This window comes from Somniosus microcephalus, chromosome 7, assembly GCF_052327205.1.
Source record: "Somniosus microcephalus isolate GS21.2 chromosome 7, FLI_Smic_1.0, whole genome shotgun sequence".
NCBI classification, from domain to species: domain Eukaryota; kingdom Metazoa; phylum Chordata; class Chondrichthyes; order Squaliformes; family Somniosidae; genus Somniosus; species Somniosus microcephalus.
The window spans coordinates 17,854,198-17,870,946 of NC_140993.1; the positions used below are offsets into that span (position 1 = coordinate 17,854,198).

Consider the following 16,749-nt stretch of genomic DNA (forward strand, 5'->3'; position numbering starts at 1 on the left):
TTCTCGTTGATGTGCTGGAATTGTTTATCCTCAACATTTCTTCGCACATTTGGTCTAAGCAAGTCCAGACGAGATCGCAACCTTCGGTTAAAGAACATCATGGCCGGGGTCTGGTTGGTAACTGCATGTGTCGCGTTTCGGTAGGCTAATAAGAAATTGTCCACCTTATGCTGTAGTGGAATTTCATCGTCGCACATGGCCTTTATCACCTTCTTAAAGGTTTGTACGAACCTCTCAGCCAATCCATTTGTGGCTGGATGATACGGGGCGGATGTGTAATGCCTTACCCCATTCCTTCTCATAAATTTTCGAAACTCTTCGGACACAAACTGTGGTCCATTATCAGAGCAAATCTGCTCTGGCAAGCCGTTTCTGGCAAATATGGTCCGTAGGACTGCAATCGTTTTCTCTGTAGTGGTTGAGGACATTTTTATCACCTCAGGCCACTTCGAATGAGCATCCACTGCTATTAAGAACATTGAGTCCATGAATGGACCAGCGAAATCAATATGCACCCATTGCCATGGAGAGGAGGGCCACTCCCATGGGTGTAGAGGGGCATGTGGTGGTGCATTTTGGACCTTCTGGCATCCTGAGCAGCTCTTGGTTAGGTCTTCGATTTGTTGATCGATTCCCGGCCACCACACATAAGCCCTAGCAAGGCTTTTCATTTTCACTCCCCCCAGATGACCTTCATGTAGCTCATTTAGCACTGTCTCCCTTAACTTGGGTGGAATCACCACTCTGGATCCACACATCACTGTCCCCTGGCATACTGACAGCTGTTCTCTTCTGGATGAGAATGCTGGCAACAGTGAGTCGCCATGTGTTGGCCATCCCATCCTTGTCGCCACTGTTAGATCCGTGATTCTGAGAGTATGATGTTTTTCAATAACCACACGGATGCTGTAACTTAACAATCAACAGGTATTTACTGGAGTAGGGTAGTCTCAAGACTGGGGTACAGAGGCATGCTCAAGGCTTATATACAGGTGTGGTCACTGCCGGTACTACAGTATACAGGAGCTGTAAAAGTAGTTCTCTCTTAAAGGTACATACACTACAATTAGCTGTGTACCTGGAGCTGGAGCAGTTCATGTTAACAACAGTCAGCATGGATTCAGAAGGGGAAGATCCTGCCCGAACAAACTCCTCAAATTCTTTGAGGGACTTACAAACCAAATGGACAATGGGAAGTTGTGTGGCAAGGTGTAGCTCAGGGCTTGGAAGATCGCTATAAATATGTTCTCAACTCTTCAACAGAACTCTATGCCTGAACTCTTTAATAGAAACCCTCAAAATGGGAGACTAGAACTCGAGCTCTCCTGCTTGCTAACCTCCTTTGTGTTTTCTATATTGGACGTTCCTGCTGAGGACGATCTTTGCAGGGAGCACTGGTCAGATCGCGGGCTCCACATCTCTTCATTTTCTACCCAATTAAATGAACGGGGAACAAGTTCAAACTAGTAAAAGGTTATTTTAGTATTGATATCAGGAAATTCTTCTTCACACGCAGAGTGAGCAGATCATGGCATAAACTCCAGCACAGAACAGTGGAGGCCAAGACCCAGGAATCATTCAAAAAACAGAAAACAATTAGATGCGACAATGGGAGAGTGTTCGGATCAGCAGGAAGGGATGAGTTAGGATGAGCCGAATGGTCTTTCCCATCTGTAATGCTCTTGTGAAAGAGTGGATCAGTTCCCCATGCACTGGGACAGTGAAGTTCTTTATGTCAGTTGTCCTCCTGTGAGGAACGGCTGGTGGAGATCAGGTACCTGCCTGTGGAGGACACCAGAGGGAGAAATGTCCTCAGGCTGCTGTCATTGGTCAGCTCACAGGCATGCCATTATACATCGGGTAAGACGTTAAACCGAGGCCCCGTCTGCTCTCTCAGGTGGACGTAAATGATCCCATGGCCACTATTTCGAAGAAGAACAGGGGAGTTATCCCCAGTGTCCTGGCCAATATTTATCCCTCTGTGATGAAATATTCCATTCATCACTGCCTGTGACTGTGGTTGGTTTCAGTTTCATTTCCCTTACCTCTGTTCCGTTTCCTCACCATTGTATTGTACTATGTGTAGGGCTCCGCCCATACCTGGCCCATTGTATTGTACTATGTGTAGGGCTCCGCCCATACCTGGCCCCTATGTAAGCTGGCCCAGCCTGCAGCACATCCAGTATGGCAGAGCTCTGGATGGAAGATACCTCTCTCCTGTGTGTTACCTTCTAAGTCAATAAAAGCCTTGTTTTGTTTCGCTAACATCGAGTCTCGGATTTATTGAGGCACATCACCCTCAACCAACATCGCATTAAAAGGTATGATGGTAGACAAGCAATGGCTAGCATTTGAAGAATTAATACATAATTTACAACAAATATACATTCCTTTAAGGCACAAAAACCCCACAGGAAAAGTGGTCCAACCGTGGCAATCGGGCTGGCAGGCTGTAACAAGGATCAGTGCTTGGGCCTCAGCTATTCACAATCTACATCAATGATTTGGATTGAGTTGAGGCCCAAGCATTGATCCTTGTGGTACCCCACTAGTTACAACCTGCCAATCCTCAATCCATGCTAGTATATTATCCCTAATCCCATGAGCCCTAACTTTGTTTAATAATTCTTGTGTGGCACCTTATCGAATGCCTTCTGAAAATCCAAATACATCACATCCACTGGTTCCCCCTTATCCTATTAGTTACAACCTCAAAAAACTAACAGATTTGTCAAACACAATTTCCCTTTCATAAATCCGTGTTGCTCTGCCCAATCCTATTATTATTTAAGTGCCCTGTTACCATGTCCTTAATAAAAGATTCTAGCATTTTCCCTACTACGGATGTCAGGCTAACTGGTCTGTCGTTCCCCGTTTTCTCTCTCCCTCCTTTCTTAAATAGTGGGGTTACATTTGCTACCTTCTAATCCGCGGGCTAATCCGTTCTAGAATCTACGGAATTTTGGAAAATGACAACCAATGCATCCACTATCTCTAGAGCCACCTCTTTCAAAACCCTAGGATGTAGGCCATCAGCTTTCAGTGCCATTAATTCTCCTGAACTCCCCTGCTCTTCTTTGAAAAAGTGCCACAGGATCTTTTACGTCCACTTGAGAGAGCCTTGATTTGACATCTCATGCGAAAGACGGCACCTCCGACAGTGCAGCACTCCCTCAGCACTGCACTGGGAGTGTTGGCCTAGATTTTTGTGCTCAAGTCTCTGGAGTGGGACTTGAACCCACAACCTTCTGACTCAGAGGCGAGTGTGCTGCCCACTTTTTTTAAAATATACTTTATTGAACATTACGAACATTTACAACATCGTGATCATTTCATTGTATCATAGAAGTCAATTCCGCCGCTCTGCACAGCCATTCCGCCACCACATTTTAACATCAAAACCTGACGCTTAATTTGTCTCCTGTAACATATATTAATCGATTGTACTTTAAAAATTGATTGTAAAATACTATCTTTAAATTCCTTTCTGAATAAAACATCCACAGAGCCTTATCTTTTAGCTTATATTTAAAGTACTCTTAGATTCTCTTCCCCTTAAAAAATAGAGCATACCTTCTTTGCACAATCACGAATCTAGCCAAACTGAACATTAAATTAATTGCCGCTCCGCTAGACTCGGGCAGACTCTCCTGCAATCCCCATCTCAAAATGAGTCCCACGGGATTCCCATTCTCGCTCTTCGGTCCCCACCCAGCAAAAGAACTTCACACAACTGTTGAACATAGTACTTAAAATCATTTATCTGTGGACATAACACCAGTAAATGGGACAGAGTCTCATCCCGTGTCCCACACACTGGGCAAGTTGCCCCCTCCACTCATCCAATCTTGCACAAGACTGTCATGGTAAAAATCCGGTTATGAGCCAATTTGAAATCCAGTTCAATCCACTCTGGACATTTAAAATCCACCCACACTCCCTTCCAAATCCTGTTGAAGTCCAGCTGTGGGTATATACTCTGCCAAAACTCCTGACCAGCAGGTGTCTTGAATCTCCATTCTCTAAATACCTCATAGAAATCTCAAGTATTACAGTTGTCAAATTGGACCAACTCTCCCCCTTTCTCCAGCAGAAAGCTTGGAAAAGCGGGACGCATTTTACTTCCTTTGGAGATTTCGCATTTATTTCTTCCATCCAATCCTGTGGCATTGCCCTCACAATCTTCTCATACATGATACCTATTGCTTTTTCCTCTACCTCCTGATCCTCCTCCCACACCATGTCCCTCACTATCGCTTCCGGCAAGCAACCTGGAATTACCTCGTATAATACATCTTTCACACTTATAATACCAGCTTTTATAAAAGCTTGATTAAATAATACCTCTCCTTCAATGTTGACCCACCTGTTCAAAAATAAGGGCTGTTCTAAAAATTCCTCAGCCCCCTTGGGCATAAACTGCACACTTTTAAAAAAATTGGGCCCAAGTCTCTACAACCACCTTATAAAACCTAGGGAGAAGTTTAATTGATTTCAAAAACATATTACAGGTTATTAATCCCTTATCCGAAACCCTTGGGGCCAGATGTGTTTTGGAATTAGAAATTTTTCGGATTTCAGAACAGTAGGGGTATCTGCAGCTCTTTTTGACATTTTCACAGTGAAATTAAACTCAAAATCACAAAATAACCAAAAATATCAGCGAGCAGCAGACGCACGTGTGACTGGTAGCAGCGCTGAGACACAACTGATGCCTCACACCTGCGTGGGTCAAGCATCGGCCGCGTTGGGTCATGTTTGGCGCCACTCGGGTCATGTCGTGCACACGAGTGACGCTCCACGAAAAAACTTTCGGTTTTCAGGGATTTTCTAATTTTGGAATTGCGGATAAGGGATTGTGGACCTGTATTGTATTCCATATACAATATCCCCTGCCCTCCTATCCCACTTTGTTTTAAAAAATACTCAAAACTCTTCCAAAAACTTGTATTTGACTTCTGAAGAAATCTCTTCACCCTTTTGATTCTAAAGGATTTTTTCTTCAAATCAATATCTGGGAAATTGAGTCCTCCCTGATTTCTCCGTCCAATGATGGTATTGTAAGCCACCAAGGCTGGTTTCCCTTCCCATAAAAACCTCACACAAGCCTCTCAGATGGACTTTTCCGCCCAACTCAGGAATATCCTCCACCATCAATAAGTACCATAGCTTAGATAGCAGGAGAGCAGATACCACTGTCACTCTTCCTTGCACTTTCAACCACCTTCTTTCCCATCTTCCCAAAATCTTTTTAATTTTCATAACCTTCGGTTCCCAATTTAATCGATCCACTTCATCCCTGTCTTTCTTGCACCCCATATGCACCCCAGAACTTCCAAAACCTCCACCACCTTAAAGGGACTTTCCCCCAACCATTCCCCCCTACCCCTTCCTGCAACCAGGCATTGGGACTTACTATGGGCCAGAAATTGGTGAACGGGGCTTGCCGCGCGTGCAAGCCCCGTATATGCACTTACCCCGCACTACTGCCGATCAGCTCCAGGGACGCCTGGACTTGGTGTTTGAAAAAGAAGAATCCCGGGCAGCGTATGACGTCACGCCGCCCAGGAGTGCAGCCAGCGCGAAGCCAGGAGCGTGCAGTGCAAGTGAGACACGCCCCTTGAGGTCTCAGTTTCACTGGACACGCCCCCAATGTTTCTGTCAAGCTGCTAAGCATTTTTACATGCAAAGCAGCAGTTTAAATAGGTTTTTGGAAGTTTTTTGAAGATTTTGGTAACTTTTATAAACTTTTTAAAATGTTTACATTATTTTGAGTAATCTGAAGTAGTTTTAAAGAGAATTAAAGCAATTTAAAGACTTTTAAAAGCCCTAAAAGAATTTTTTAAATTCCATTTATTTATTTAGCAATGTCGTCGTCATACGTGTCTTCACACTGTTCCCTTTGGGGAACTGTATGAAGTGGTGGAAGGATTTATGGCCATGATTAGCGCTCATTCCGTGACCGTAACCATCTTTGAACCAGCCATTAGGGCGGTTAGTCCTATGGCAGGAGGGTTTTACGGGCTCCCACAAGCTATACAAGGAGGGGGGGCCACCCACACCCACGGACGCAAATGTCCCACTGGATGTCAACCCAGAATTTAGAGCCGGAGCTCCGACTCCACTTGCCGGGACTGTCTGGAGCGGGGTTCGAAACCCTACCCTGATCTGGCCCAGCGGCGGGGATCCTACCGCTATGACAAAGGCCCAATCCGATTAGCAACGTGAAATGGCAGCATAGGGCTCCAGTCACGGGGAGGGAAAAGGCACAGGAAACGTATGGGTGTCACCTTTTGTGCGGAGTGGGCCTTTTGCGTAGCAGTAAGCATCCCCGCCGCTGGGCCAGAAGGAGTAGGGTTTTGAACCCCACTCCAGACAGTCCCGGCAAGTGGAGTCGGAGCTCCAACTTTAAATTCTGGGTGGACATCCAGCGGGATACTTGCGTCCGTGGGTGTTGGTGGCCCCCCCCCCCTCAGATGGGTTGTGGGAGCCCGTAAAACCCTCCCGCCATAGGACTAACCACCCTAATGGCTGGTTCAAAGATGGTTACGGTCACGGAATGAGCGTTAATCACGGCCATAAATCCTTCCACCACTTCATACAGTTCCCCAAAGGGAACAGTGTGAGGATACGTACGATGATGACCTCTTGCGCAATGCACCTCCTTGGACCCTCAGTCGCAGATGCGAGGGGGCAAGTTGTGCAATTGTTAAATTTTTCATTTTACTGACATGTAAAATGTTGGCCCAGTAATTCCTTTCCAAATGCGCGAGTACGGTCGGGGTACTTACGCATCTGGCCGGATGAAATGCCGGTTTTCAGCATGCACAGTGCATGTGGGGAAAACCGGCATTTCCTGTCCTCTGAACGAAGGGGTTCAGAGGCAGAACGCGTGCGACTGCACAGGCAGCACGTGCGCAGTATAATTCGCCGCTTTCATTAATGCTTTCAGTGAGGTCAAGTCATTACAACTTACACATGAAAAAAGCATGGGTACAGTTGCTCCAGAGGCTGCGGAGGAAGATATTTATTATCGTGGAGCTTCTGAAAGTATGTATGTCTGTATATATTCCTTTGCGTGTTATGTATATATTCCTTTACTTATGTGTATGAATGTATTATTTAATTATGACTTTCAGAGAAAGTAACTTATTGGAAAATCATAATTAAAAACATATTCATACACATTAGTAAAGGAATATATGTGGACATACATACATAACTCATTCTCACATTCCATTCACACAGCCACAATTGCTCCTTCTACCTACTGTTCTGAAAACCCTTTAAAAAAAAAATTTAAACTTTAAAACTTACTTAAAATTTCTTAAAATAACTTCCCTCCCTTTCCCAAACAAAAATATTGCATTTCAGAAGCTCCACGATAAAATATATCTTCCTCCGCAGCCAATGAACAACTTTACACTTGCTTTTTTCAAGTGTAACTTCTAAGGACTTACCCTCACTGAATCCATCATTGAAATCCACAAAGTTCACTGCGCAAGCGCTGCCTGTGCAGTCGCACGCGCTGTGAATAGACCTCGGGTCTGAAAATGCCGGCGTTCCCCGCATGCGCTGTTCCTGCTGAACGCCGGCATTTCCAACGGCCAAATGCGTGAGTACTCCGACCGTACTCACGCTTCTGGCTGCGAATTTCTGGCCCAATAATTCACTCTGGCTCCTGAAGCTCTACAATACTCCTCCACTACATCCATAGCTTTCCTCACTGACTCCCCATTTCTCAATTTTAAGGTTGTGTCATCTGCATATTGGTGTATCACCGACACCAGCCCAGAACTGGGAACCACAATCCCAACTAAACCTTGTTTCTTTCGCATCATGTAACCTAATGGTTCTGCTACCAATGTGTACAACAATGGGGACAGGGGACAACCCTGTCTCACTGATCTCTGTATCGGAAAATACTTGGATTAAAAAACCATTACATTTAACACAGCTAAATATGTTTGAATAAAAAAATCCTTATCCACTCAATGAAATTTCCCCCGAAACCAAATGCTTCCAAAACCTTCAATAAAATCTATGAGACCCCCTATCAAAGGCTTTCTCTTGATCTATCTTTAATACATAAGCCTCCCTCCTACTCTCTTCCATGAGCTCTATCGCATCTCGGATTGAGACCACAGAGTCTGCGACCACAGACTCCATAGGCCTGAGAGGGCAAAACTATCTGCGGCAACACCTCCTTCATATGATTTGCCATAACCCTCGCCAAGATCTTATAATCCACATTTAATAATGTGATGGGCCTCCAATTCTTCAGATCCCTTCTATCCCCTTTATTTTTATATAAGCTAAGCTTATCATACCTCTCCTCATAGATGGGGCCAGGCTTCCCTCAATTTTAATTTCCTTAAAAACTTCTAAGAGTAATGGACTTAAAACCTCAAAAAATTCTTTGTAAAATTCTGCGACGCTTGCAATGGTCGTTCAGTGCATAGGTATTAAAGAGATCGCAATTAAATTCCTCCATTTTTACCCTTAGCAGTAAAAATCTCCCCTCAGCGTCCTTGTCCATCAAGCCAACGTTCTCTTTTAATAGCGGACTCACCAAAACAGCCACCCCTCTACGGTTATTGTTTGCCCAACTCGCAAACACCTCTCCCTTCCAAACCTTCTGAACTCTTTCTAGGATATCCTCATCCCAAAAGGTTTCTTGCAGACACAAGTCCATGCCTTTAAAACCCTGCAACAACTGCTGCAATTTCTTCTCACCCCTCAGTCCGTTCATATTAATCGAGACCAATGGAATCATGGCTCCGAAGAAGGGAAGTATGCCTGATAATCTCCCCATCATTTAATCTCTGGCTCTTCTTGTAGTGTATGTACCCGTCTACCTTTAAGGGAACTATTGTATGTAACCGTCCACCTTTAAGAGAACTACTTTAGGTGTTGCACTACTTTGTTGGCTTCTGTATACTGTAATACCGACGGTGACCACACCGGTATATAAGTGCTGTGTCAGGATTTATTGGGCAGATTCGCCCGGACCTTCGAATAGTAAAGTCCTGTTTTAAGTTACTCTGGTAGTCTGTGTATTAATTAACTAAACAACCCACAGACTTTACACTTCTCATGCTCCTTCCCAACTTTTCGGGCAGCTGTTGCTTTTTCCTGCAGCCTCCGACTCTTTTTCACCTCCTGTTTGAACCTTCCCTGCTGTTTCAGCCTCTTCCTTGCATTAAGTTTGGGCCAAGGAGCTGCCCCTTTCTCCCTCCTTCTGCCCCTCACTAACCTTTCCCTTTCCACATGATGCCACCCCACCCCCCACTTCCATGTCTCTATCCCCCTCTAATTCCTCACTCTCAAGCTATTCTGTAACCCTCTGTGTCTGCTCCCCATCAGATACATAATCCTGCTCCCCGTCAGATACATCATCTCCCATAGAGAGTCTTCCTGCCATCGTGGTTTCTCCAACAGTGCCGCTCCCTTCAACCTCCTCTCCACCTCTGACCCTTGCTCCCTGATCCTTCTCTCTCTGGGACAATGGCGCACCTATATTGCTCCCTTCTGGCGTCTTTGTCTCGCCGCTCCCATCCTGCTGCCCCTTTATGGCTCCTGCCTCTTGCACCCTCTCCTTGTCTTGCCCCCTCCTGCTCACTGAGATGTCCGACTCCCAGTCTTTCTTTGGAGTACTTACATTTACCACACACCCCGCTCCTGCCTCCTCTCCCCCCGCGGACACCAGATTCTTTAGGGAGAGCTGAACTGTATTAAGGCTCGACTCTGCACTCGACCCTTGCTGTCCTCTGCTGTCTTTGTTCTTTTCCACTGTACTTGGTTTGTTTTCCACCATCTCCATCCTGTTCTCTGCCTCTTCCTGTGCTCTTTTCTCCTTCAATTTACCAGCTGTGTCCTCCGACTGCTCCACTCCTCCGGCCATTCCACTCACACCTTCTGCTCCTTCTCCCATCTCCTCGTCACTCAAGGGGCTTCCTTCTGCCTCACACTCACAGCAGTTGGGGCCTTTGTGACACATCCCACAGCTCTCTGCCTTGCAGCTCTGAGCGATGTGTCCAGACTCGTCGCAGTTATAACAGTACAAGTCTGGACAGTTTCTTACAAGATGGCCGTGTTCAAGACAATAATAACAAACCTTCACTTGGTTATCATGCAGTACTCGGAAGTACTGCACTCCTTCCATTGTCTCGGATTTCATGCTGTACGGTAATGACTTCACCCCCTCTGGGAACCGCACCTTTACGTAACGGGTTCCATCTGCTACCCGTGTTCCTGGATAGTATCTCCTCTTTATTGCTGAGCAAATTTTAATGTCCCACGACACCAACTTTTTGATTAGCACATCGTCCTCAATATAAACTGGCAAGTTTAAGAATGAGACCACCACCTCTTCTGAATATAGCAGAGATACCTCCAAGAACTTATCGCCAACTTTCAAACTGAGTAAAAGCCTTTCCACCTCCTCTTGGCCACTGACCGTCACCTCGAACCCAACATTCGGCTTTGGTCGGCAGGCAAAGCAGCTTCCCTCGCCACAGTCCGCATGTACCGCTTGGATAATATCCCAAGCTCATATCTCCTTATCATCGCACTGAACCACCACCGTGTTTTTTTCCCCAAAACCTCCTGGGGTCCTGGCCCAAATCTTTGGGCCTTTTTCTTTCTGTTGCAACCACAGTTTCTCCCCTAATTAAATTAATCTTGGGAACATTGTCCTCTGAGGGGCCTGGCACTCCGGACCCCTCAGCAGCCATCTGGCTGTTGTTTATGGGCCAAAAAGGCCCTAAAACCTGTAAAAAAAACACCACCACCTTTTTACAAACTCACTCCAACTCCCTGCAGCAATCAGGCAACCAGTAACACCTGCTCACTCCTAGCCCCTCCCACCTAGAGAGTGCTACCCACTGAGCCACAGCTGACACATTTGGCTGGGAAATGCAGAAAGCTTGCACTTGTTCACTTCGCCGTGTCAAACTGTTCTGCTTAATTTATAATCTGAAGTACTTCTGAAGCAGTCATACTTTCCCAGAGACACTGATGCGGTGGAAATGCTTTTTCGTTCCTTCACTGAAACACAGACTAGAACAAAAGATTCGCGTTAGCCATCTTTCCAAACTGTTTTCGAGTAACACTTACTGTACTTGGAAAATACAAGATGCGATCATAACAATAAGCATTACGTAGAATATGGGGTACAGGATCTGAAGCTCCCCCTTAATGGAACTCGCCACCATCCCAGACACGGCCTTTACTGAGATCACAGTCAATGAGGCTGAAAAACACACAATCAATGAGGATTATTAGACTTGAGTCTGCAAAAGTAAAACAAAAACAAAAGGCATTTCACTTTCAGAATAAGAGAAATAGAAAGACTGGAATTAAACAGCTCCTTTCACAACCTCAGGACGTCCCAAAGCGCTTTACCGCCAATGAAGGACTTTTTTTGAAGTGTGGTCACTGTTTTAATGTAGGAAACGTGGCAGCCAATTTGCGCACAGCAAGCTCCCACAAACAGCAATGTAATAATGACCAGATAATCTTATTTTTAGTGATGCTGCTTGAGCGATAAATATTGGCCCAGGACATCGGGGAGAACTCCCCTGAAAGACTTGCACTAACCTTGGGCTGCAACTGGACCTGTGCCCAGTATTCTGAAGCAGCAAGACAGAGCATGATAGGTGGCATCACACCCCTCTTACACTTGTGTGGGAGTGGGGTGGTGGGGGGGTGGGGGAGGCGGGAGTGGGGAAGTGGGGGGGGGGTAGTGGGGAGTGGGGGAGTGGGAGAGTGGGGGTGGAGGGAGTGGGAGAGTGGGAGATTGGCATAAAAGATAACCAAAACCCGCTAGACTCCACAATAACAGAAAAAGAACTTTCTGAAAAACTCAAGGACCTGCGACCAGGAAAAGCTTGCGGGACAGACGGCATACTAAACGAGATGATTAAACACACAGACGACAAAATGAAACTGGCTATCCTAAAACTCTTCAACTTGGTTCTGAGTGTTGGTTACTTCCCTGATATCTGGAACAAAGGACTCATAACGCCCATATACAAAAGTGGGGACAAAGTCGACCCAAATAACTATCGAGGCATCTGTGTAAACAGTAACCTGGGGAAGGTATTCTGTAGCATCATAAACAAAAGACTTATAAACTTCCTTGAGGAGCACAATGTCTTGAGTAAAAGCCAAATTGGATTCCTGCCAAACTATAGAACATCAGATCATATCTTCACCCTACAGACCCTAATTGACAAACACGTTCACCATAACAAAAGCAAAATCTACGCATGCTTTATAGATTTCCAGAAGGCTTTCGACTCCATCTGGCATGACGGTTTATTCCTGAAACTTATCGAAAGCAGGGTAGGGGGAAAAACATATGATGTAATTAAATCAATGTATACAAACAACAAATGTGCAGTTAAAATTGGAGACAAACGAACAAAATACTTCCCACAGGGGGCGGGGGGTGACGCAGGGCTCGCCAATCTCACTGACACTCTTGAATATTTACATAAATGAATTGGCAAAACTACTTGAACAATCTACAACACCCGGCCTCACCCTATATAAATCCAAGGTTAAATTCCTCCTCTATGCAGACGACCTGGTTCTGCTGTCACCAACTAAGGAGGGTCTACAGCAGAACCTGGATCTGCTGGAGTCGTACTGCCAGACTTGGGCCCTGACAATAAATCCCAAAAAAAACAAAGTCCTTGTGTTCCAGCAAAGATCCAGACCTCAGGGACCCAAAATAAATTTCACAATAGGAACAACCAAAATTGAACAAACCACTAACTACACATACTTGGGCTTAAAAATCAGTTCTACGGGAAACTTCAAACTGGCTGTGAATGAACTGAAAGAGAAAGCAAGAAGGGCTTTCTATGCCATCAAAAAATCAATCCAAATAGAAATCCCAATTAGCATTTGGCTAAAAATGTTCAAATCAGTAATTGAACCAATTGCACTCTATGGCAGTGAGGTATGGGGACCGCTAACACAACAAGAATTTGCAAAATGGGACAAACACCCAATTGAGATCCTACATGCAGAATTCTGTAAAAGTATCCTCCGGACTCAAAGGAAAACAGTAAACAATGCATGCAGGGCGGAACTAGGCCAATATCCATTAATAATCACTATCCAAAAAAGAGCCACCAAATTTTGGAATCACCTACAAATGAGCAACCCCCAATGCTATCACTACGACGCCCTGAAATGCCAAGAGCTGACCATAAAGAAGAATACCCTCAGTCAACTAGTCCTGGGACTCAGTGAAGTAACTACTAACACTACTAACAATAACCAGCCACAGGACAGTGACAGCGTAACACAAAGAATTCGACCCAACACAATCGTCGCTAAGCAAAAGGAAAAATATCTGACATACTGGGCAGAAACAACAAAAACCCAAAGCAAACTCAATTGCTACTTGGCCCTAAACAGACAATACAACATAGCTGATTACCTGACCATGGTAAAGGACAGCAAACTGAGAAAAATCCTGACAATGTACAGACTTAGTGAACATAGCCTGGCGATCGAAAAAGGTAGACACAGACAGACCCGGCTACCAAGGGAGGACAGGATATACTCTCACTGTAGTCAGGGAATGGTGGAGACAGAGATGCACTTCCTCACAGCTTGTAGAAAATATCAGGGCATAAGGGAGAATTTCTACCCAAAATTTACAAAAATATGCCCGGAATTCAGAAAATTGAATGACGACCAAAAACTCCCATACCTACTAGGGGAAGAGAGAAGTTGCATAACACTGGCGGCACACTATGTTACAGCTTGCCATAAACAGAGGGACAACCACTAAAGTTAAGATAAGAGTATACATAAATTATATGAAAGTATATTTATACACTCAGGGATATATCTGTTTATACACTGTATGGATAGATCTGTATTTTTGTGAACAAACATGAATGTTTTCCAATGCTTTGGCAACATAAGATGTAACTTGTCATGCCAATAAAGCGATTTGAATTGAATTGAATTGAATTGAGTGGGGGAGTGGGAGAGTGGGGGGGAGTGGGGGTGGAGGGAGTGGGAGAGTGGGGGGGAGTGGGGGTGGAGGGAGTGGGAGAGTGGGGGGGAGTGGGGGTGGAGGGAGTGGGGGAGTGGGAGAGTGGGGGGTGGGGAGTGGGAGAGTGGGGGTGGGGGAGTGGGGGGAATGGGGTGGGGGAGTGGGAGTGGGGGTGGGGGGAGTGGGAGAGTGGGGGTGAGGGAGTGGGGGGAGTGGGGGAGTGGGGAGAGTGGGAGAGTGGGGGTGGGGGAGTGGGGGGAGTGGTGGTGGGGGAGTGGGAGAGTGGGGGTGGGGAGAGTGGGAGTGGGGGGTGGGGGGGAGTGGGAGAGTGGGGGTGGGGGGAGTGGGAGAGTGGGAGTGGGGGGAGTGGGAGAGTGGGAGTGGGGGAGTGGGGAGTGGGGGTGGGGAGTGGGAGAGTGGGGGAGTGGGAGAGTGGGGGTGGGGAGTGGGGGAGTGGGGGTGGGAGGAGTGGGGGTGGGGAGTGGGAGAGTGGGGGTGAGGGAGTGGGGGGAGTGGGGAGTGGGGGGAGTGGGAGAGTGGGGGTGGGGGAGTGGGGGGAGTGGGGGTGGGGGGAGTGGGAGTGGGGGAGTGGGGAGAGTGGGAGTGGGGGAGTGGGGGTGGGGGGGAGTGCGAGAGTGGGGGTGGGGGGAGTGGGAGAGTGGGAGTGGGGGGAGTGGGGGAGTGGGGGTGGGGGGAGTGGGGGTGGGGAGTTGGGGAGTGGGAGAGTGGGGGTGGGGAGTGGGGGTGGGGAGTGGGGGAGTGGGAGAGTGGGGGGAGTGGGAGAGTGGGAGTGGGGGGAGTGGGAGAGTGGGGGTGGGGGGTGGGGAGTGGTGGGGAGTGGGGGAGTGGGAGAGTGGGGGGAGTGGGAGAGTGGGGGTGGGGGAGTGGGGGGAGTGGGGGTGGGGAGTGGGGGAGTGGGGAGAGTGGGAGTGGGGGAGTGGGGGTGGGGGGGAGTGCGAGAGTGGGGGTGGGGGGGAGTGGGAGAGTGGGAGTGGGGGGAGTGGGAGAGTGGGAGTGGGGGGAGTGGGAGAGTGGGAGTGGGGGAGTGGGGGTGGGGGGAGTGGGGGTGGGGAGTGGGAGAGTGGGGGAGTGGGAGAGTGGGGGAGTGGGAGAGTGGGGGTGGGGCGTGGGAGAGTGGGGGGGAGTGGGAGAGTGGGAGTGGGGGAGTGGGAGTGGGGGTGGGGGGAGTGGGGGTGGGGAGTGGGAGAGTGGGGGAGTGGGAGAGTGGGGGGTGGGGAGTGGGAGAGTGGGGGAGTGGGGGGTGGGGAGTGGGAGGTGGGGGTGGGGGAGTGGGGGGAGTGGGGGTGGGGGAGTGGGGGTGGGGAGTGGGAGAGTGGGGGTGGGGGGAGTGGGAGAGTGGGGGTGGGGAGAGTGGGAGTGGGGGAGTGGGGGTGGGGAGTGGGGGGTGGGGAGTGGGAGAGTGGGAGAGTGGGGGTGGGGAGAGTGGGAGTGGGGGAGTGGGGGTGGGGGAGTGGGGGGTGGGGAGTGGAGAGTGGGAGAGTGGGGGTGGGGAGAGTGGGAGTGGGGGAGTGGGGGGTGGGGAGTGGGAGAGTGGGGGTGAGGAGTGGGGGGAGTGGGGAGTGGGGGGAGTGGGGAGTGGGGGGAGTGGGGAGTGGGGGGAGTGGGAGAGTGGGGGGAGTGGGGGTGGGGAGAGTGGGAGTGGGGGAGTGGGGGTGGGGGGAGTGGGGGTGGGGGGGAGGTGGGGGTGGGGGGAGTGGGAGAGTGGGAGTGGGGGGAGTGGGAGTGGGGGGAGTGGGGGAGTGGGAGAGTGGGGGTGGGGGAGTGGGGAGTGGGGGTGGGAGGAGTGGGGGTGGGGAGTGGGAGAGTGGGGGTGGGGGGAGTGGGAGAGTGGGAGTGGGGGTGGGGGGGAGTGGGAGAGTGGGAGTGGGGGTGGGGGGAGTGGGGGAGTGGAGAGTGGGGGTGGGAGAGTGGGGGAGTGGGGGTGGGGGGAGTGGGAGAGTGGGGGTGGGGGGAGTGGGAGAGTGGGAGTGGGGGAGTGGGGGTGGGGGGAGTGGGGGAGTGGGAGAGTGGGGGTGGGGAGTGGGAGAGTGGGGGTGGGAGAGTGGGGGAGTGGGGTGGGGGGAGTGGGAGAGTGGGGGTGGGGGGAGTGGAGAGTGGAGTGGGTGGGGGTGGGGGGAGTGGGGGAGTGGGAGAGTGGGAGAGTGGGGGTGGGGAGTGGGAGAGTGGGGGAGTGGGGGAGTGGGAGAGTGGGGGTGGGGAGTGGGAGAGTGGGGGAGTGGGGGTGGGGGAGTGGGAGAGTGGGAGTGGGGGAGTGGGGTGGGGGGGAGTGGGAGAGTGGGAGTGGGAGTGGGGGTGGGGGGGAGTGGGGGAGTGGGAGAGTGGGGGTGGGGAGTGGGAGAGTGGGGGAGTGGGGGAGTGGGAGAGTGGGGGTGGGGAGTGGGGGAGTGGGGGTGGGGGGAGTGGGAGAGTGGGAGTGGGGGAGTGGGGGTGGGGGAGTGGGGGAGGGAGTGGGAGAGTGGGGAGTGGGAGAGTGGGGGTGGGGAGTGGGAGAGTGGGGGTGGGGTGGGAGTGGGAGTGGGGGAGTGGGGAGTGGGAGAGTGGGGTGGGGAGTGGGAGAGTGGGGGAGTGGGGGGAGTGGGAGAGTGGGAGTGGGAGTGGGGGTGGGGGGAGTGGGAGAGTGGGAGTGGGGGGAGTGGGAGAGTGGGAGTGGGGGAGTGGGGGTGGGGGGAGTGGGGGAGTGGGAGAGTGGGGGTGGGGAGTGGGAG

At 49.5% G+C, this 16,749-nt stretch overlaps 1 protein-coding gene across 1 annotated transcript in view; it reads right to left on the reverse strand.

The window, feature by feature from the left end:
- nipal2 (NIPA like domain containing 2) overlaps positions 1-16,749 on the reverse strand; it is a 194,049-nt gene that overhangs the window by 19,465 nt on the left and 157,835 nt on the right. The window contains exon 7 of the mRNA XM_085992280.1: positions 11,119-11,254. Coding sequence (XP_085848406.1) covers positions 11,119-11,254 — 136 coding nt within the window. The remainder of the gene's footprint in view (positions 1-11,118; positions 11,255-16,749) is intronic.